Source organism: Orycteropus afer, unplaced genomic scaffold (genome assembly GCF_000298275.1).
Source record: "Orycteropus afer afer isolate SDZICR_OR568_19922 unplaced genomic scaffold, OryAfe1.0 scaffold00035, whole genome shotgun sequence".
Lineage (NCBI taxonomy): Eukaryota > Metazoa > Chordata > Mammalia > Tubulidentata > Orycteropodidae > Orycteropus > Orycteropus afer.
Genome location: NW_006921622.1, coordinates 14816691 through 14838262, shown reverse-complemented (window position 1 = coordinate 14838262; position 21572 = coordinate 14816691). Strand labels below are relative to the sequence as shown.

General features: G+C 40.5%; 1 protein-coding gene across 1 annotated transcript in view; it reads left to right on the top strand.

Annotated features, from left to right (window-relative positions):
- Window positions 1-21572, top strand: part of PRTFDC1 (phosphoribosyl transferase domain containing 1) — a 150890-nt gene that overhangs the window by 109134 nt on the left and 20184 nt on the right. The window contains exon 5 of the mRNA XM_007936374.2: window positions 5459-5524. Within this exon, the coding sequence (XP_007934565.2) occupies window positions 5459-5524 (66 nt within the window). The remainder of the gene's footprint in view (window positions 1-5458; window positions 5525-21572) is intronic.

The following is a 21572-nucleotide window of genomic DNA, read 5'->3' as shown; positions in this document are numbered from 1 at the left end:
GAGATGGATTGACATGGTGGCTGCGATGATGGGCTCAAGTATAGCAGGGATTGTGGGGCTGGCGCGGGATTGGGCAGTGTTTCGTTCTGCTGTGTATGGAGTCGCTATGAGTCAGAGATGACTCGAGGGCACCAAACAACAATAACAACATAGGCCAATCTTACTTATGAATATCAATGGAGAACTCAAAATAAAATATTATCAAATCAAAACCAATTATGTTTAAAAAATATAATGAAAAACAATGATTTAATCCAAGAATAATAATGGTTTTAAGCCATTACAAAAATATCATGGTGAAACACAGTGGATTGGATACATACAGTTAACTCCATTTCCTCCTAAAACTCCATTGAAAGGAGAGTAAAGAAATATACAAGGTATATACCTAGAAGGACAAAAAGGGGAGATGATCCAGTGTACAAGGGATGTCAGTATTTTTTAGAAGGAAACTGATTAAGGAAGGGCACTGACTCAGCAGAACAGAGAAAGTGGGAATCTAAATGCCTGCAGAAAGAAATGCAAAGACTAGTAGTGGAGGTGTGTAACAGAATTCCTAAATGGCTCAGATATAAGGGTCTCCAGGTCCTTAGAAGGTAGAGTGAGGAGTCGATTGAAAACAATCTACAAGCCTGGTTAAAAGTCTGTATTTGGGGAAGTTGAAACTCTAAATTTCCTTCCCCACCTCAACGGGAGACCAAATTTTATTCTCTGGAATAATTAAATGAGGGCTGTCTAGACTCCAGTTTACCAGTGGAAGACAGAGGAGTGGCCATTTCCTGGGGAAGAGAAGGAAGGAAAGAGAAACAAAAATGAATAACCTCTATCATTAGCTGATGAAGTCCCTAGGTGGTGGTTAAACACTAGGCTACTAACAAATGTTGGTAGTTCAAAGCCCCCCCCCCAGAGGTGCATCAGAAGAAAGGCCTGGTAATGGGCTTCCAAAAGGTCATGTCCTTGAAAACTCTGTTAAGCTGTTCTAGTCTGCACACATTGGCTTGGATCACTGTGAGTTGGAACTGACTCCACAGCAACTGGTTGGGTTTGTCATAGTCATTTTTTTTTTTTTTTAAAAAACATTAGCTGAGTGCTTACTATGTGCCAGGCTTTGTTTAAATTTTCTGCCTTCATTCCTTTGATCTTCATAATGACTCACAAAATAAGTGTGAAAAAATAGCCAAGACAATTTTTTTAAAAAAAGTGGAATTTGCTCTACCAAATATTAAAACATAAAAAAGTTATAGTAATTACATCAGTGCGATTTGGGTGCTGGAATAGATGTTTTAGATTAACAAAACAGAAGTATAGAAATTGACCTTCATGTATGGGAATGAGGGGTATGATAAAATGACATTTCAAGCCACTAGGGGAAAAAAATAAATGATATTGGGACACTTGACTATATACTTAAAACCACCAGCCAAACTCATTGCATCAAATCAATTCCTATAGAGTCATAGTGACGCTATAGAGTAGAACTGTCCCATTAGGTCTCCAAGGCTGTAAATCTTGACAGAAGCAGTCTGCCACTTTCTCCCATGGAGCAGTTGGTGAGTTCAAACTGCTGACTTTTGGATTAGCAGCCGAGCACTTGCCACTGCACCACTAGGGCTCCTTCTGACTACATACTTGAAGAACGTGAATTCCAGGTGGATTTCAGACAAATTTAATGTTAAAAACATATTTATAAACTAGGAATAAGTAAAACCAAAAAAGCCAAACTCACTGCCATTGAGTCTATTCTGGCTCATAGTTTCCAAGGCAGTAAATCTTTTTTTATTTTATTTTTTATTGTGATTTGGGTGAAAATTTACAGAGCAAATTCACTTTCCATATAGCAGTTCAAATACACTTTGTCTCATGACATTGACTACAATTTACCACAATCCAGCAGCTCCCCTCCCACTTCCTCCCCATCCCTCCATGCACTCCTTCCCCCAGAGCTGTCTCCCTGTGCATATACAGCCCTTCTTTCACCCATGATAGTTCTCTCAAGGAGTGTATCTACCTCAGGTAAATGTTCAACTCAACTCATATGCCTGTCTTTTGTTTGGCTGGAAGCCACAGGTGTGGGTTCAATTCCAGACCTGAAGGGCAGTTAGGGGCCATAGTCTCTGTGGTTCCACCAGGCTCTATTAGACCAGCAAACCTGGTCCCCCCCTTTTTTTTTTCCAAATGATTTTGAGTTTTGTTTCACATTGTTCTCCCTCTCTATCCAGGATCTCCTACATAGATCCCCCTCTGGGTGGTTGACAGTGGTAGCTGGGCACCATCTAGTTCTTATGGTCTCATAGTCATACTGGCTGTGGATCACATGGTGTACCAGTCGCTAGGACTAATTGTTTCCATGAGTCTTTGGTTTTCTTCATTCTTCTTTACTCTGGATGAGGAGAGACCCATCATTGCATCTAGATGGCTGTTTACAAGCTTTTAAGATCCTAATTGCTACTCACCAAAGTAGAAGGTGGGCAATGTTTTGTGTAGTATTTTATGCCAATTGAGTTTGATGTCCCCTGTGACTATGGTCCCGAGCCCACTGGTTCCACTACTCAGTCCCTCAGGGTAGCTGGCTGTGACCAAGAAGTGACTACAACCTTGTCCCTTGTCAGCTCTACTATGCACTTGGGAATTCTTACTGATCATATAAATATACATATAGGACCATTGTCTGCCAACCCTATTCATGGACTTGGGAACACTCACCACTTCATAGACATACCTAATAGTTGAGCCTGTCTACCCATCTATCCACCCATATACTCATGTTTGCCTTCACTGACAACACAGTACTGTATGTGCAAAAGGGTTCATCTTTGTTGTCTATACCTCCCATGTCAAGGCAGTAAATCTTTTCTGAAGTAGTGTGCCCCATCTTCCTTCTGCAGAGCGGCTGGTGGGTTTGAACCACCAACCTTCTGGAATAAATAAGGAGTTAAATAAAACATACCTTGCAACACACTAATTGTGTGACTTTGAGCACAGTATTTAGCTTTCTTGGTGTTATGTTTTTAGTCTATAAAATGAGGATAATAACAATAGAACTATTGTGAAATTTACTCTGATCTGACAGAGTATAAATCTCATTTGTTACATTAAACTTTGTGGTTTACTAGTTGTCTCCAGTACTGCATACCCCAATCCTCTAGGGGTAGTGAAATTTTAATTTTTATTGCTGCTACTAACAACATAATTGAGTCTAATGTGCAGAAATTCTCCCTGTGTTAACTCTTATATTTCAGCACGTGTAGAAGGGACAAGAAAATGTTCTTCTTTGATATTTTTGACAAGTTCTTAATCTACTAACATGACTGCTTTTGAATACATGATTGTATATGCCAGTACAGCGAAAAAAAAAAAAAAAAGTGAATTCTGGATGTTTTTTATTTTTTTCCTTTCAAAATCAGTTCTCATAATAAAATTATTGGTTGTATCTCATTTAGTGGGCAACTCTCAAGATGAACTATTTTGTAAAGTAATATAAGATAAGCTTCTGTTTTTATCTTCACGTATTGCCTCCACTCCTCTGCAGTAAGGAATGAATGCTTTACAAAGCATATGTAAAAACATTTTAGCATCATTTTTTTTCCCCTTGAAGCAGGAAAGTAAAAATGTGAAAGCTGTTTTATTGGTAAAAACTGCCATATTGATTGTTTGGCTATCTTTTGCCTTTCCATATGACCAGTTCCATGACAAAGTAACTATAAGGACTCTCAGTTGCAAGAGACAGAATGCAATTCAAACAGCCAAAGAATGTGTCTAATGGAATTCATTGGCTTAAGTAACTGGAGAAGTCCCTGGGTGGTGTAAATGGTTAATGTGCTTGTCTACTAACCAACAAGCTGGGAGGTTTGAGTCTACCCAGGAGTGCCTTGGAAGAAAGGCCTGGCAATTTACTTCCAAAAAAATCAGCCATTGAAAATCCTATGCAGCACAGTTCTCTGACAAACGTGGGGTCATCCTAAGTTGAAGTAGCCTCTACAGCAACTAGTAACTAGGAAGGCTAAGACTGAGAATAGCAGCAAGCATAGCTGGCTTATGTTGCTAAGTCTGGCTCCATCTGAGCCAAATGGAATGAGCTCCCCCTACCTTGCCAAAGTAAGGAAGGAAGGTGCTGAATGGGTGAAAGTAACAGCTGTCAACTGCAGCAACTAAGACATTTCCTAGCTCAGCATGTCCCACATACAGTGCCTATGTGGTCTTCTCCCTTAGGTTTGTGGTTGGATCAAAAGATTGCAATGTTACATCACTTTCTTGCTCCATCATAAAGTAGATTGCCTGTAGTCTATTTGCTTCAGGAATTTTCTTCAGTTACTCTAATGCAGATCTGTAATGATGCTAGAAAACACATTGCCTGCTCTCATTCCCTATTTTGTCATCCTATTGTGATGACAGATCAGAACAGATCTGTCCTGGAGGAAGTGCAGCCAGAATGCTCCTTGGAAGCAAGAATGGCCAGACTTCGTCTCACCTATTTTGGTCATGTTGTAAGAAGGGACCATTCCCTGGAGAAGGATGTCATGCTTGGTAGGGTGGAGGGTTGACGAAAGAAGGGGAGGCCTTCAATGAGATGGATTGACACAGTGGCTGCGATGATGGGATCAAGTATAGCAGGGATTGTGGGGCTGGCGCGGGATCGGGCAGTGTTTCGTTCTGCTGTGCATGGGGTCGCTATGAGTCGGAAAGGACTCGACAGCACTTAACAACAACAACAATTGTGATGTTCAATATAAGACATGTTTAATATGACAATCTGGGTTTTTTCTGTTGTTTGTTTTTTGTGAGGTTTAATTAGAACAGGATAATGTACCACATATAAACATTGTGAAAGTGAATGATCATGACCTCTAAAGGGATTTGAATAAAAAGTCTTGCAAGCATGCTTCTTGCCCTTATATTCCTGGAACTGAAGAAAGCTCCTGAGGCCTTTCCATTCATGTCACAGAATGAATGCAACAGAAGCTCCTGATCACTGGCCTGTGTGATATTTGCCGTCTGCATCAGATGAGGGACTAGGCCGCCAGTGAGTCCCCACCACAGAGATATCACTGGGGCTTGTTGGCAGAGCTGATAGGTGCTTGGCCTTCTCCTGGGAACTCCTTACTCCCAGACCCCAGTGAAATCTAGGAGTGTGACTGTCTTTTCTCATTCCATTTGCTTCAGTATGGGCTCAGGTACCTTCCATAGGTTTTTGCTCCAAAATTAGGTTTGTTTGTTTTCTCTCTTCACCTCTGTCTCTCCTCCACACACAGTCTCCTCCCCCACCCCCAGCCATTAGAAGGCTTCCCTCTCAAGCAAAGAAGCGGGAGAGTGGCTCTCGGTAACCATAGGCAACCGTGGATCTGTACTGGCTATTTGTGCTATATTTGTAAGGCACAATCTAGCCACTAACTGGGTAGATGGGAAAATGCTTTAAAGGTTTCCTTGTGTATTAAAATATTATCTTTTTCTTTTTTTCCAGAATGACCAGTCCATGGATGAGATGCAGATAATTGGGGGCGAGGATCTCTCCGCACTTACTGGAAAGGTTCGTTAAAGTATCTTTGATCACTGGGTACATATTGATGTCATGGGGAAATTGGTGACCTCCATTTCAGGTCAGCACTTGGAAGACATTGCAGACACTCTCCCCGGTTTGCTAATTCATGCAAATGGATGTGTGAATCCTTTTAATGATTTCTCCTTTACAAAATACTCATTTTAGAATGCTCCCAGGACATGTTGCAGACCAAACCTTTCTTCTCCAAGCTTCCTTCCACCCTTCTTTCAGAAAACCGGGGTTTACAAAACCCCTTGTCACGCCTTGTTCTTTTGGGTTCTTTTCAACTCTGCCTTTCAGGTACCCCATGAAAAGAACCTGTTTTGTTTGTTTGCTTTTCATCTCTCATCTCTGCCTCAGCACCTGGGCACTTCAATAAAACATTTGAATAGATTTGTTGAAATGTACAAAATTTGGGGGGAGAGGTTGTGTGTGTGTGTGTGTGTGTGCATTAAACCAAAAAAAAACCAAACTCACTGCCATGGAGTCAGATCTGACTCACAGTGACCCTTCCTTGGGTTTCTGAGGCAGAAGTAGATTGCCCAACCTTCCTTCCGAGGAGTGGCTGGTGGGTTTGAACCGCTAGCCTTCTGGTTAGTAGTCAAATGCCTTAAGCACAACACCACCAGAGATTTTATATATATATATATATATATATGAAAGACTTCTTCAGAGCACAGTTTTTAGCCTTTTGTTTTTGTTTTGTTTCATCTCTATTAAAAAATAAGGTAGCCAATTAGGTTATGGGAACAATACCTCCAGTTTTAAATTGGATTTCCAAACCTGCAGATAAATAATTAAGTGAAAAGACTGGTTTCTGATATAAATATACAAACTGAAAGGAAGAATGGTTTCATAAAGCTCATGGTCTTTGTGGAATGTGGCCTGAAATGCAAGCTTTGCTGTGAATGAGAGCAATGCAGAATTTGTTTTTGTTCAGCTGTACCAAGACATATCTTGCATTCATTATCTCCAAACATCTTCAGCTTTGTAAGTAAAATAGATCATTCTCTTACATAAACATAATCTCTCATTTTTGTGGTTGTTTTTGTTATGCAATGCCTGGATGGGGAAAAGGAGTAGCAGCCACATTTAATTAAAATATGTATAACAACGTTTGTGACACTATAGAACCACAAAGACTTTGACAACAAAACAGCTTGCTTAGTTCCCTCTGCTCTGAAGATAGCATAGTAGGAGCCAGTGTTAATTGCTATCTAGTAGTAAATTTTGAACCACAGAAAGTAAAATGAACTTACTGCCCTTAGTGTATTACTAGCCTACCATTTCATACAACTACATCAGTGCATAAAATAACATCTTAGAAAGCTAAAATACTCAAAGCAGTTTCTAGAAACTCATAATTTTTGACAACTTGGGGGTGGCCAATAAATGATAAAGTAGTATATTTTTTAATGAGATACTGCCTTGTAAATTTATTATTCAGCAGATAATTTTACCTGGTGTTTTTGTTACGGGGTCTGTTAAAGTGATAACTATAAATATTTCAAGTGAAAGTAAAGAAAAATTTTGCACATAGAATTGTGGTCCTTTTCTCTTCCTTACTAAAATCATCTTTTGGTTTTATGAGAGATTTTTCCCTTAGGTATACACAGAATATTCCCTTTCTTTAATAGAGAAGAGGTTACAGAAAGGATAGCTCTTACTGCAGGGAGAGTGAGTAGAAGGGGTGAAGATCATGTCAGCATTTTCCTCCTATAACTAGGAGCCCCTGGGTGGTGCAAAAGCTTAATGTACTTGACTGCTAATTAAAAGGTTGGAGGTTCTAGTCTACCCAGAGGCAGCTTGGAAGAAAGGACTGACAATGTACTTCTGAAAAATAAGCCATTGATGGAGTCACCATGGGTTGGAGTCAACTTGACTGCAACTAATATAAACCAGACCAAACCCACTGCCGTCAAGTCAGATCCGACTCATAGCGGCCCCTCCTTGGGTTTCCGAGGCAGTATCACTACAGAAGTAGATTACCTAACCTTCCTTCCGAGGAGTGGCATGGTGATTTTTTTTAACTACAGAGACCCCCCATGAGAAAGTAGGGATTGAGGACGTTCAGAAGAGATGGAAAACGGCTAGCAATAAATACAAGCAGGAGTCTACTTTAACTTTTTGCTAGCATAACAAATTGTTTTACTAGGTTTCCAAGTGCTAATTAGTGGTGTTTTACATTTTATATGTGCATAGATGTATTTTAATGTCCATTGAAACTTATGCCAAGTAGAACCCATTGGGCTTAGAAAACATTGGGTAAATATTTCTAAGATGAATAAACAGTTATTAGCAAGAAATGGTTAACACACTAAACTCCACTGCTATAGTACAAAAGCAACCATAGATAATACGGATATGAGTGAGTGTGACAGTGTTCCAAAGAAACTTTACTAACAAAAAACAATCTACTGAATTAAAGCCTTTATTTTAACAAGACCTCCCAAATAATTCCTATACACATTGAAGTTGGAGAAGCACTGGTCTTGGGCCAGGCCACAACCATCCTTCTCTGGTAGCCTAGCTAGTCTCCCTGGGCTTGTGCCTTCACTTCCCTTCAGCTACCCTCCAAATCATTTTCCATGAAGCAGCCAAAGGGATCTTCCTAAAATGCAGATTAGATCATGTTGGTTGCCTACTGAAAACTTTTCAGTAGCCTTTCAACGAGAGGTGCTAGATTTAGTCAAAACCAAACAAAACACTCAGGATGCCTCCTAGTTAAATGTGAATTTCAAAAAAGCCATGAATAATTTTTAGTGTAAATATATCCCATCCATATTTAGGACTATAAACCAGAAAACCCACTGTCAACAAGTTGATTCCAACTCATAGTGACCCCCATTGGTTTTCCAAGGGGGTAAATCTTTATGGAAGTAGATTGCCTCATCTTCCTTCCATGGAGCAGCTGGTGGGTTTGAACTGCCAACCTTGTGGTTAGCAGTCAAATGCCTTAGGCACTACACCACTAGAGTTCCTTTATTTAGAAGTATAGCCCATGCAATATTTAGTATAAGTGTGTCCCATGCAGAATGGTATTGAGGGAAGAGGCTGAAGCTGCACTGAGGGAACTGGTGAGGAACAAGGCTCCAGGAATTGACAGAATACCCATTGAGATGTACAACATATGGATGACCACTGAATGTGCTCACTTGGTTATGCCAAGGGATTTGGAAGACAGCTACCTGGCCAACTGACTGGAAGAGATCCATATTTGTACCCATTCCAAAGAAAGGTGATCCCACAGAATGGAAATTATTGAACAACATCATTAATATCTCATGCAAGTAAAATCTTACTGAAGATAATTCAAAAACGGTTATAGCAATATATTAACAGAGAACTTCCAGAGGTACAGGCTGGATTCAGAAGAGGACATGGAATGAGGGATATCATTGCCAATGTCAGATGGATCTTGGCTCAAAGCAAAGAGTACCAGAAAGAAGTTTACTTGCGTTTTGTTGACTATGCAAAAGCATTTGATTGTGTGGATCATAACAAAGTGTGGATAACATTGAGAAGAATGGGAATTCCAGAATACTTAATTGTGCTCATGAAGAACCTGTCCATAGACCAGGAAGCTGTCGTTCAAACAGAAAAAGGGAACACTGCATGGTTTAAAATCAAGAAGGGAGTGTGTCAGGGTTGTATCCTTTCACCATAGTTATTCAGTCTGTATGCTGAGCAAATAATCTGAAAAGCTGGACTATATGAAGAAGAATGTGGCATCAGGATTGGAGGAAGAATCATTAGCAACCTGAGATACGCTGATGACACAACTTTGCTCGCTGAAAGTGAGGATGGCTTGAAGTACTTACTGATGAAGATTGAAGGATACAGTCTGCAGTATGGATTACACCTCAATAAAAAGAAAACAAAAATCCTCACATCTGGACTTACAAGCAGCTTCACAATAAATGGAGAAATGATTGAGCTTGTCAAAGACTTCACATTGCTTGGTTCTACAATTGACACCAATGGAAGCAGCAGTCAGGACATCAGACAATGTATAGCACTGGTCAAATCAGCTGCAAAGGACCTCTTTCAAGTCCTGAAGAGCAAAGATGACTCCTTGAGGACTAAGGTGTGCCTGACACAAGCCATGGTATTTTCAGTTGCCTCATATACATGTGAGAGCTGGACAATGAATAAGGAAGACTGAAGAAGAATTGATGCTTTTGAGCTGTGGTGTTGGCGAAGAATGCTGAAAGTACTGTGGATGCTAAAAGAACTAATAGGTCTGTCCTGGAGGAAGTGCAGCCAGAATATTTCTTGAAGGCGAGAATGGCCAGACTTCGTCTCACCTACTTTGATCATGTTGTCTGGAGAGACCATTACCTGGAGAAGGATGTCATGCTTAGTAAGGTGGAGGGTTGAAGAAAGAGGGGAAGGCCCTTAACAAGGTGGATTGACACAGTGACAGCGGCAATGGACTCAAGTGTAACAAGAATTGTGGAAAGAATTAGTCCTAGCGACTGGTACACCATGCGATCCACAGCCTATATGACTATGAGACCAGAAGAACTAGATGGTGCCCAGCTACCAATGTCAACTGCTCGGAGGGGTATCTATGTAGGAGACCCTGGATAGAAAGGGAGAACAATGTAGAACAAAACTAAAAAATCACTTGGAAAAAAAAAAGGGGGACCAGGTTTGCTGTTCTGATAGAGCCTGGTGGAGCCACTGAGACTATGGCCCCTAGCTGCCCTTCAGGTCTAGAATTGAACCCACACCTGTGGCTTCCAGCCAAACAATAGGCAGGTGTATGAGTTGAACATTTACCTGACATAGATACGCTCCTTGGAGAGAACAGTCATGGGAGAAAAAGCGCTGTTTATGCACAGGGAGACAGCTCAGGGGGCTGGGGTACATGGAGAGATGGACACATGGAAGAGGTGACTCTCAGGAGGAAGTGGGAGGGGAGCTGTTGCATTGTGGTGAATTGTGGTCAATGTCATGAGACAAAGTATATGTGAACTGCTGTATGGAAAGTGAATTTGCTCTGTATATTTTCACCCAAATCACAATTTTATATATATATTAAAAAAAAGAATTGTGGAGCTGGCTCAGGACCAGGCGATGTTTTGTTCTGCTATGCATAGGGTTGCCATGAGTCAGAGATGACTCGATGGCACTTAGCAACAACAACAATGCAATTTTTGGGACAGGTGTATACTAAAATGTTATTGTTTATCTGAAATTCAAATGTAACTGGGTGTGCTGTAATTTACCTGCCAAACCCTGCTCTCAGGGCTCTGAGAATACAATCCTAACCCTCCCATAGCATGTAAGACCTATGCAATCAGTCCCACATCTTTCCCCACATATCATATCTACTCATTTCCACCACCCTGGTTAATCCCCTCCCTGCCAAGATTTTCTACTAGCTGCTTTCTATCTGGAATTTATTTTCCCCTATCCTTCAGGTCTCAGCCCAACTGTCTCCTCTGTAAAGGAAGCCTTCTCTGACTCCCTGTCTAAAAGAGCACATGCTTGTCCCCTCTATACTACCCCACCCCTGGTCAATCTCTATACCAGCACCCTGTTCCCTTTAAAACCCATAGCACTTACTTTTTGCCTAATTTTTTATTGCCTATCTTCGCCACCAGAATGTAAATTCACTGAGGGCAGGGACCATGCCTATCCTATTCACTATTGTATCTCTAGCACCATGCACAATGCTTGCTCCATGACAGGTGTGAATAAATATTTGTTAATGAGTGAGTACCTACTTCTCTTTCTCTTAGAAATCTGAAAGAAATTTTAACTGAGTTTGGGAAAAGAAAGACATGGCAGTGGAAAAGGGAAAAATGTCAAATTATCCTGTTACCCCAAAAGGGTATCAACCTGCCAAGTCATTTTAGAATTGGATGAGAAAGGTAGGTGTTCAGTGAGGGAACATACCCTGTCGAGGCAGTAGGACCTTGGTATCAGATTCAAGGGGAAGCTGAAGGAGATGAATTCCACACAGCTGAAAGTTGGAGGAGTGACAGAATGCCAGTAAGCTTTGAGAATTTCCTTTTCCTTAAACAGATAAAGAAAGTATTCACGTGGCCTGCCCTGTTCACCCATTCTTCAGCCTTTCAGAGAAAAGCCCCAAAGTTTATCCATTCTAGTCTCACATTAAGAGTTGGAGAGGACTTGAAAAATAAATTTTCAGAGGCCCTTCAGAACTTTCCATCTTGCAGAATGTACACCCACTGGAAAAATTTAAAAGGAAAAGGTGCCCAATAAGGTGTGTGGGGGCGTTGTTTATTTTTTAAATGATTGTTGGTTAAAGTTTGAAACTGCAATAAATATTTGCATCAGATGAAAGAGTTGTTGCAGGTCACCATTTAACTTCTACTTTCTCAAAAAGTCATATAATTTATAAGTCTGTCAACAAATACATATTTAAATTACATTACTTCATCAGAGCCAAACACTCTGCAATGCGTTTTCCACACCTTCTCTTATTTTATTCTCAATACCCAGAGAAGAGCTCTAGAAGTCTTTCCACACAGACTCCTTGGGCTAGAAGAAATCCAGAGAAAGCATTACTTGGGATTATAATTGTTTTAGTATGAGGAAGTTGAGATTTTATCTGGGATGAGAAGGTCTGGGAATAACACAGAAGAGGAAGGAAGAGCAACATGAAATGAGGGAATGATGAGAGCAAACGCATAAATGTAGAAGAGCTAGAGGACAAGGAGTGGATCAGGTTGACAGAGGGAAATTAGTCAAAACAGGGAGATAATGATAAGAAAAAAGGAAAATGTAAATTGGGTTAAACGTGTAGAATATAATAAATGAATGTCACGATAAAGAGTTTGAACTTAGAAAAACTAAAGGAGCTACGGAAGTTTTTGAGCAGAGATGACATGATTACATTTGTGTTTTAGGAAAACGAACCTGACAGTAGGGTGGAATCAACTGAAAGAAGGAAGAGATACTCCAGATTGGTAGACTTGTTAAGAGGCAGCGTTGGTGGAATGAGCATGAGCACTAACTAATAAGAGCTGCCGCTACAGATTGCCTGCCAGTCGACTCCTCTCATGGTAACCCTATGTGTGTCAGATTAAAACTGTGCTCTATAGAGTTTTCAGTGGCTGGTGTTTTGGAAGTAGACCACAAGGCTTTTCTTCCAAGATGCCTCTGGATGAACTCAAACCACCAACCTTTCAATAGCATGTAAACTGTTTATGCTACCCAAGGATACCATTCTATGAGCTAAATAGGGGTGAAAGAGGAGGAATAATGGTATCAAAACAAGCAGATAAGAGAGTTGAATGAGTAAATGAAGGAGGGAAGTTTAGAAAAGATGTTGAAAATCAAAATGTTTATGAAAGAATTTTTAAAACATGGGTAAATGGCTCACCTGTATAATTTTGCCCTCAGGAGAGCTCTGGTAGCACAGTGGTTAAGCATTCAGCTGCTAACCAAAAAGGTCAGCTGTTCAAAACCACCAGCTGCCTCATGGGAGAAAGATGAGGCAGTTGGCTTCTGTAAACCTTGGGAGAGGCTCTATATTAAGAGCCAGGGCCTGAGGTAGGCGAGCCTGGGACTGGAGGCTGCTTTTTGTTTGGGGTCGTCTCTTTATTAAGGCTGGGGCCCGAGGTAGGTAGAGTGGGGCTCAGGGACTGCTTTTCACTTGGGGCGACTGTTTATTAAGTCCTGGGCCTAAGCTAGGCAAACCTGGGACTTGGGGGCTTATTTATGCTTGGAGGCAGCTCTTTATTAAGGCCAGGGCCTGAGGTAGGGGGCCAGGGTTTGGAGACTGTTTATCGCTCATGGGCAGCTCTTTTTTAAGGCTGTTGCCCAAAGTAGGCAGGTGCAGAGGGGATAGGAACAACTAAGGGAGATGAACTTGTCTGTCAGTTTGTCGTCCTGTGATGGTTTGCATGTTGCTGTGAGGCTGGAGGCTATGCCACACCATGTTACAAAGTGTTAGCAGGGTTACCCATCCATGGTAGACAGGTTTCAGTTGAGTTTCCAGGCTAGGACAGACTTGGAAGAAGGAAGAAGCCGTCCAATTCTCAAAGAATTGGCCAGTGAAAACCTTATGAATAGTAGTGAAATACTGTCTGATATATTACTGGAAAAGTTTATGAATAACCCTGAAACATTGTCCAATATAGTGCCAGAAGTTAAGCCTGTCAGGTCGGAAGGCACTCAAAATACAACTGGGGAAGAGCTGACTCCTCAGAGTAAAGATGACTTTAATGATATGGATGGAGTAAAGCTTTTGGGACTTCCATTGGCTGATGTGGCACTACTCAAAATGAGTAGAAACAGATGCAAAGATTCATTAATAATTGGAACATGGAATGTACGAAGTATGAATCTGAGAAAATTTGAAGTTATCAAAAATGAAATGGAATGCATAAAGATCGATATCCTAGGCATTAGTGAGCTGAAATGGACTGGTTTTGGCCATTTTGAATCAGACAGCCATATGATCTCCTGTGCTGGAAATGACAAATTGAAGAGGCATGGTGTAGCATTTATCATCACAAAGACTGTTTCAAGATCTGTCCTGAAGTACAATGCTGTCAGTGATAGGATAATATCCATATGCCTATAAGGAAGACCATATGGATATTATCCTATCACTGACAGCATTGTACTAATATCCATAAGGAAGACCGGGAGCTCTGGTAGCATAGTGGCTAAGACACTTGCCTGCTAACCAGACGGCTGGCAGTTCAAACCCACCAGCCACTCCTCGGAAGGAAGGTTGGGCAATCCTACTTCCGTAGTGATACTGCCTCGGAAACCCAAGGAGGGGTCGCTATGAGTCGTGTTTGACTTGATGGCACATAACAACAACAACATAAGGAAGACCAGGAACTCTGGTAGCATAGTGCCTAAGGCACTTGACTGCTAACAAGAAGGCTGATGGTTCAAACCCACCAGCCACTCCTCGGAAGGAAGGTTGGACAATCTACTTCTGTAGTGATAGCACCTCAGAAACCCAAGGAGGGGTCGTTATGAGTCGGGTCCGACTCGATGGCACATAACAACAACAACAACATAAGGAAGACCAGTTATTACTACTATTATTCAAATTTACGTACCAACCACAGCCAAAGATGAGGAAATTGAAGATTTCTACCAACTTCTGCTGTCTAAAATTGACCGAACATGCAATCAAAATGTGTTGATTATCACTGGTGACTGGAATGCAAAAGTTGGGAACAAAGAAGAGTTACCAGTACTTGGAAAATATGGCCTTTGTGGCAGAAATAACGCTGGAGATCACATGATAGAATTTTGCAAGACCAATGACTTGCTCATTGCAAATACCTTTTTTCAACAACATAAGCGATGACTATACATGTGGGTAGCATAGTGGCTAAAAGCACTTGACTGCTAACCAGAAGGCTGCGGTTCAAACCCACCAGCCACTCCTCGGAAGGAAGGTTGGGCAATCCTACTTCCGTAGTGATACTGCCTCGGAAACCCAAGGAGGGGTCGCTATGAGTCGGGGCCGACTCGACGGCAAAAACAACAACAACAATACATGTGGGCTTCACCAGATGGAATACACAAGAATCAGATTGACTATATCTGTGGCAAGAGGTGATGGAGAAGTTCAATATCTTCAGCCAAAACAAGGCCAGGAGGTGATTGTGAAACAGAACATCAACTGCTCATATGCACATTCAAGTTGAAGTTGAACACATAAAACAAGTCCACAAGAGCCAAACCTTGATAATATCCTCTTGAATTTAGAGACCATTTAAAGAATAGATTTAATGCATTGAACACCAGTGACTGAAAACCAGAGGAATTGTGGGATGATCTCAAGAACATCATCCATGAAGAAAGCAAAAGGTCATTAAAAACACAGGAAAGGAAGAAAAGACCAAAATGGCTGTCAGAAGAGATTCTGAAACTTGCCCTTGAACAGAGAATAGCTGAAGCAAAAGGAAGAAATGACAAGATAAAAGAGCTGAATAGAAGATTACAAAGAGCAGCTCAAGCAGACAAAGCCAATTACTATAATACAATATGCAAAGATCTGGAGTTAGAAAACCAAAAGAGAAGAACACACTCAGCATTTCTCAAGCTGAAAGAACTGAAGAAAAAATTTAAGCCTCAACTGCAATATTGAAAGACTCTACGGACGCAATATTGAAAGACTCTACGGACAAAATATTGAATAATGCAGGAAGAGCAAAAGAAGATGGAAAGAATATACAGAATCAATGTACCAAAAAGAATTGGTACACAAAATGATGTTCATCCATTTCAGGAGATGGGAAATGACCAAGTACTGATGGTATTGAAGGAAGACGTCAAAGCTGTGCTGAAGGAATTGGTGAAGAACAAGGCTCCAGGAATTGATGGAATACCCATTGAGATGTTTCAACAAACGGATGCCCCGCTGGAGGCACTCACTCAGTTATGCCAAGAGATTTGGAAAATAGCTACCTGGACAACTGACTAGAAGAGATCTATATTTGTACCCATTCCAAAGTAAGGTGATCCCACAGAAAGTGGAAATTACCAAACAATATCATTAATATCACATGCAAGTAAAATCTTACTGAAGATAAGTCAAACATGGATGCAGCAGTATATTGACAGAGAGCTTCCAGAACTGCAAGCTGGATTCAGAAGAGGATGTGGAACAGGGGATGTCTTTGCTGATGTCAGGTGGATCTTAGCTGAAAGCAGAAGAGACCAGGAAAATGTTTACTTAAGTTTTATTGATTATGCAAAAGCATTCAATTGTGTGGATCATAACAAATTGTGAATAACAATGAGAAGAATGGGAACTCCAGAACACTTGATTGTACTCACGAGGAACCTGTACCTACATCAGGAGGCTGTGGTTTGAACAGAACAAGGGAATACTGCATGGTTCAAAATCAAGAAGGTCGTGTGTCAAGGTTGTATCCTTTCACTATACTTATTCAACTTGTATGCTGAGCAAATAATCTGAGAAGCTGAATTATATGAAGAAGAACGTGGCATCAGGATTGGAGGAAGACTCATTAACAACCTGTGATACTTAGATGACACAACTTTGCTTGGTGAGAGTGAGGATGACTTGAAGCACTTCCTGAAAGATGAAAGAGTACAGTCTGCAGTATGGATTACACCTCAATATAAAGAAAACAAAAAAATTCTCACAACTGGTCCAGTAAACAGCTTCATGGTGGATGGAGAAAAGATTGAAGTTGTCAAGGACTTCATATTACTTGATTCTACAATCAACACCAATGGAAGCAGCAGTCAGGACATCAGACGATGTATTACATTGGGAAATCGGCTGCAAAAGACCTCTTTCAAGTGATGAAGAGCAAAGATGTCTCCCTTGAAGACTAAGGTGTGCCTGACCCAAGCCACAGTATTTTCCGTTGCCTCTTATGCATGTGAGAGCTGGACAGTGAATAAGGAAGACTGAAGAAGAGTTGATGCTTTTGAGTTGCAGTGTTGGAGAAGAATGCTAAGAGTACCACGGTCTGCTAAAAAGACTAACAAATCTGTCCTGGAAGAAGTACAGCCATGATCCTTGGAAGTGCGAATGGCCAGACTTTTGTCTCACCTGCTTTGGTCATGTTGTCTGAAGGAACCATTCCCTGGAAAAGGATATTTTGCTTGGTAATGTGGAGGGTCAACAAAAAAAGGAAAGGCCCTCAACAAGATGGGTTGACACAGTGGCTGCAACAATGGGCTCAGGCGTAGCAAGGATTGTGAGGCTAGCAGAAGCCCGGGCAGTGTTTCGTTCTGCTATGCATAAGGTCCCTATGAGTTGGAGACTACTCAACGGTACCTAAAAACAACAACAAGTCCTTTGAAGATGTGGGAGTTAAAATGTTTATAAAGAAGACTCTGGATAATTCCTATATGCCTTTCTCTCTCTCTGTCTTCTTCTTTTTTTTTCAAGGAAAGGGAAGGAAGCTCAAAAGGGAGGCTGGCTGAGTCATAGTTCTAAATAGGTCATTGCTGTTGAATAAAATGAGTCCTCAATGATTGAGTTAAATGGTCCTTCAGCTCACAATGTTAAAAGCATTTTACTTAGTGTGTTTAAGCTGTCTGCACAACGTGCTCTCTGACTGATTTTTTTTTTTTAAGTTGATTTAATCCTGGGTCTTCATAAAATGCATATCTATTAAATCAAGGAGACTTCTTATTCATGTTTAAGGGTGGGATAAAACCCAAGTCATGGCAGAGGCCCAATTCTGGCATCTTGAAAACACAAATGTACAGGTTAAGTGTGAGATTTTAGAACCATCCCACTTACCTTGCAAAAATAAGTTTCTAATCAAATGCCAGAATGAAGCATTGAAACCTGCCAGGATTTCCCTCTTGACTGCCTTAAGTATTTAAATCATTCCTTTCTATTGCATCTGACAAGGCTGAGAACCATGGTAGAAATGCCCACTGACTAGATGGTGCTGGCAATTTTGTAAATTATTACAGAAAATACTGAAATACTGAACTACGTTCCTTTTGCCTTGGGGTTTATATTCTCATTCCTACTCCTTATGCAAAGGAGTTCTGGTGGTGTAGTGGGTAAGACATTTGTCTGCTAACCACACGGTTTGTGGTTCAGACCCACCAGCTGCTCTGTGGGAGGCAAATGAAGCAATACACTTCTGTAAAGATTTACAGCTTTGAAAACCCAATGGGGGTTACTGAGTCAGAATTGATGTGATGGCAGTGGGTGTTTTTTTTTTTTTTTTTTTCCCTCCTTATACAGCTATCACCTTATACACCTTTTACACCTATCACCACTACTGCCATCCTTGCAGTTAGGGTGATTACAGCTCCAAAGCTACATTGCTGCAGATTACACTCGTGAGAATTTGCTGATCATTTTGTGTATTACAAGACTAAAAGAAGGCATGACCTATTTAAGAAAATCATTTAGATTTGCATAACTCTTTCCTTCTTTCTATTCCTCCTTTCTCTTTCTTTCCTTCTATTTTTTTCTCTCTCTTTCTTTCCTAAATTGATGTGATTAATTTAGGATTATGAACTAGCGAAGACAGAACACACTTCAGAGGTTCCCCATAGGATGTTTGCCTACAGCCCCCAGGCTGGAGATTTTACTAGCTTTTCTGGGAGGAAATGAGCTAGGCGTGATAAGATGACTAAGACAGTACTGGCAAACATCTCACAGTCAGTGATCAGAGTATTATCAGATTGGAAGTATTTAGGAGGTTCAGTGTGTTCTGAAAAAATTGCCAAAGTCTACCCACTCAAAAAATGAAAATTTTAGAAGGTTTCTTGGTGCAAAAAGAAAAGCAATAGATATTAATGGAAGAATTGCACATTGTTAATGAAAAATGGAGGGGGTGTAGCAAAAGTGAAATAAACTAGAGAAAATGAAAGAAATGAGGTCAAAGTTGTTGATTCATTCCATGGACATTTTTTGAGTACTTACTACATGTCAGGCCCCGTGCTGTGTGTTGGATGTATAAAGATGAGTTAATTATGGCCCTTTAGTTTATGGAGCTAATCTTGGTACATTAATATGTAAAGAGATTAGTTCCCTTAGGCAATAGTGATAGTGCTTCCAAAGGTAGGGCAGTTTTCAGCGGAGCTTCCACACTAAGATGAACTAGGAAGAAAGGCCTGGTGATCTGCTTCCTAAAATCAGCCAGTGAAAACTCTGTGGATCACAACAGTCTACTTTGCAATTGATCATGGGGATGGCACAGAACTGGGCAGGGTTTTGTTCTGTTGTGCACAGGATCACCATGAGTTGGGACCTGACTCGATGGCAGCTAACAGTGACTCTTGAGCTACTTCTTGTTTTATATGGCAGAGTCAAGCTTCAAAAGGAACTATAGGCTTTGCATTTGCTGGAATATTTCACACAAGTGAGGCCACTGACAGTGCAGACTAGGGTGAATATTACTAATAAAGGAATTTGAAAGCATAGTGCCATGTTTTCCTTGGGTTTCTAAGGTGGCATCACTATGGAAGTAGATTGTCCAATCTTCCTTCTGAAGAGTGGCTGGTGGGTTTGAACCACCAGCCTTCTGGTTAGCAGTCATATGCCTTAGGCACTATGCCACCAGAGCTCCTGTGTTTTATAAAGGAAAATAAATTTATATGTGATGGCTTTCCCATATAACTCACTAAAGAAGTCTTGGTTTCTGTATAGTTCCCATTGAATAGCAGATAAGTATTTATTACCAGTATTCCCATGACCATAATTTATGAGCCCACTAAATAATTTTACGTTTTAAATACAGTATAAAATTTGGAAAGTTCATTATGTTATTGGAGAAGTTGTCAACCCATTTAGCCTCCATAATCCTCCACAATCCTTTGAGAAAATAGTAAAACCACAATTAGCCAATAATTTCTTTATAATAATTTTTCAGAGAAAAAAAAAGATTTTTTTTTTTAAAAGGAGGATTGTTGGAGTATAAGACACAGCAAGTAGGTAGGAAAAGGAAATCCCAATAAAATAATTTAAAAAACTCTAAAAGGAAATAAAATTGTAGCAAGCAACTTAGCGCTTTAGTGAAAAAAAAAGTAGGAAATTCAAGATACAATTGTAATAAAGTATAAGTGGTCTCCAACTTATGATGAAGTTCCATTCCAATGACTCTGTCTATAAGTCAAATATTTCTCTTTTATTTCATTATTGCCTTTTATTATCAGTATCTTTATAAATCCAGTCTTTATTTGTCTGTGAGTGTTCGAAACATCACCCATAAACTTACAGATAGAGTGCTAACCAGAAGGATGGTGGTTCAAACCCACCAGGCACTCCTCGGAAGGAAGATTGGGCAATCTACTTCTGCAGTGATACCACCTTGGAAACCCAAGAAGGGGTCGCTATGAGTCGGGTCTGACTCGAAGGCACATGACAACAACAACATTTTAATACATCCATTAAAAAAATACACAAATTATTAAAATTTACTCCAACAATGAAGAGTTGGAAATGTTGACATATTGTCAGTTGCAGTAATAACTCTACTTGTAGAACATTCTGGGTCATCTGTGTTATCCCTGGGAATGGGGGTAGCGTTTCTAATCAGAAAATTAGTGAGTTGTTGGAATGGTCCTTTTTTTTTTCTCTCTTCATATATTTTGTGGTAACATCTTGCTGCTTCCCAAACCTTGCTATTTACTTTCACAAAGTGATCTACATTTGGGTCAATGTTTTCAAGCAACTGAAGCCCCTGATTTAGTTTAGGAAAAACTTAAGCTCATCCTTTCACTGTAAAAAATTTTGACAACTTCTCTCCTTCCTCTTCCTCATCATTTCTTTCTTCTTCCACATTTTCTTTCTTCTTCAAAATCCATTAAGTCCTGATATGTCAAATCCCCTTCTTCATGATCTATGAGCTGTTGCACAGTGGCAATACCAGGTTCTAAATTCAGCATTCTTGCCATATGGATGATTTTTCTTTCTTTCTTTTTTTTTAAATTGTGATTTGGGTGAAAATTTGGGAGCAAATTCACTTTCTATACAGTAGTTCACATACACTTTGTCTCATGACATTGACCACAATTTACCACAATGCAACAGCTCCCCTCTACTTCCTCCCGATAGTTACCTCTTCCCTGTGTCCATCCCTCCATGCACTCCTTTCCCCTGAACTGTCTCCCTATGCATAAGTAGCTCTTCTTTCTCTCATGATTGTTCTTTACAAGGAGCGTATCTATGTCAGGTAAATGTTCAACTCATACGCCTGTCTACTGTTTGGTTGGAAGCCACAGGAATGGGTTCAATTCCAGAACTGAAGGGTAGCTAGAGGCCATAGTTTCAGTGGTTCCACCAGGCTCTATCGGACCAGCAAACTTGGTCCCCCTCTTTTTTTTTTTCTCCAAATTATTTTGAGTTTTGTTCTACATTGTTCTCCCTGTCTGTCCAGGATCTCCTACATAGATCCCCTTCCAAGTGGTTGACATTGGCAGCCGGGCACCATCTAGTTCTTCTGGTCTCATAATCATATAGGCTGCAGATTGGATGGTGTACCAGTTGCTAGGGCTCATTGTTTCCATGAATTTTTGGTTTTCTTCATTCTTCTTGGCTCTGGATGAGGAGAGACCCATCGTTGCATCTAGATGG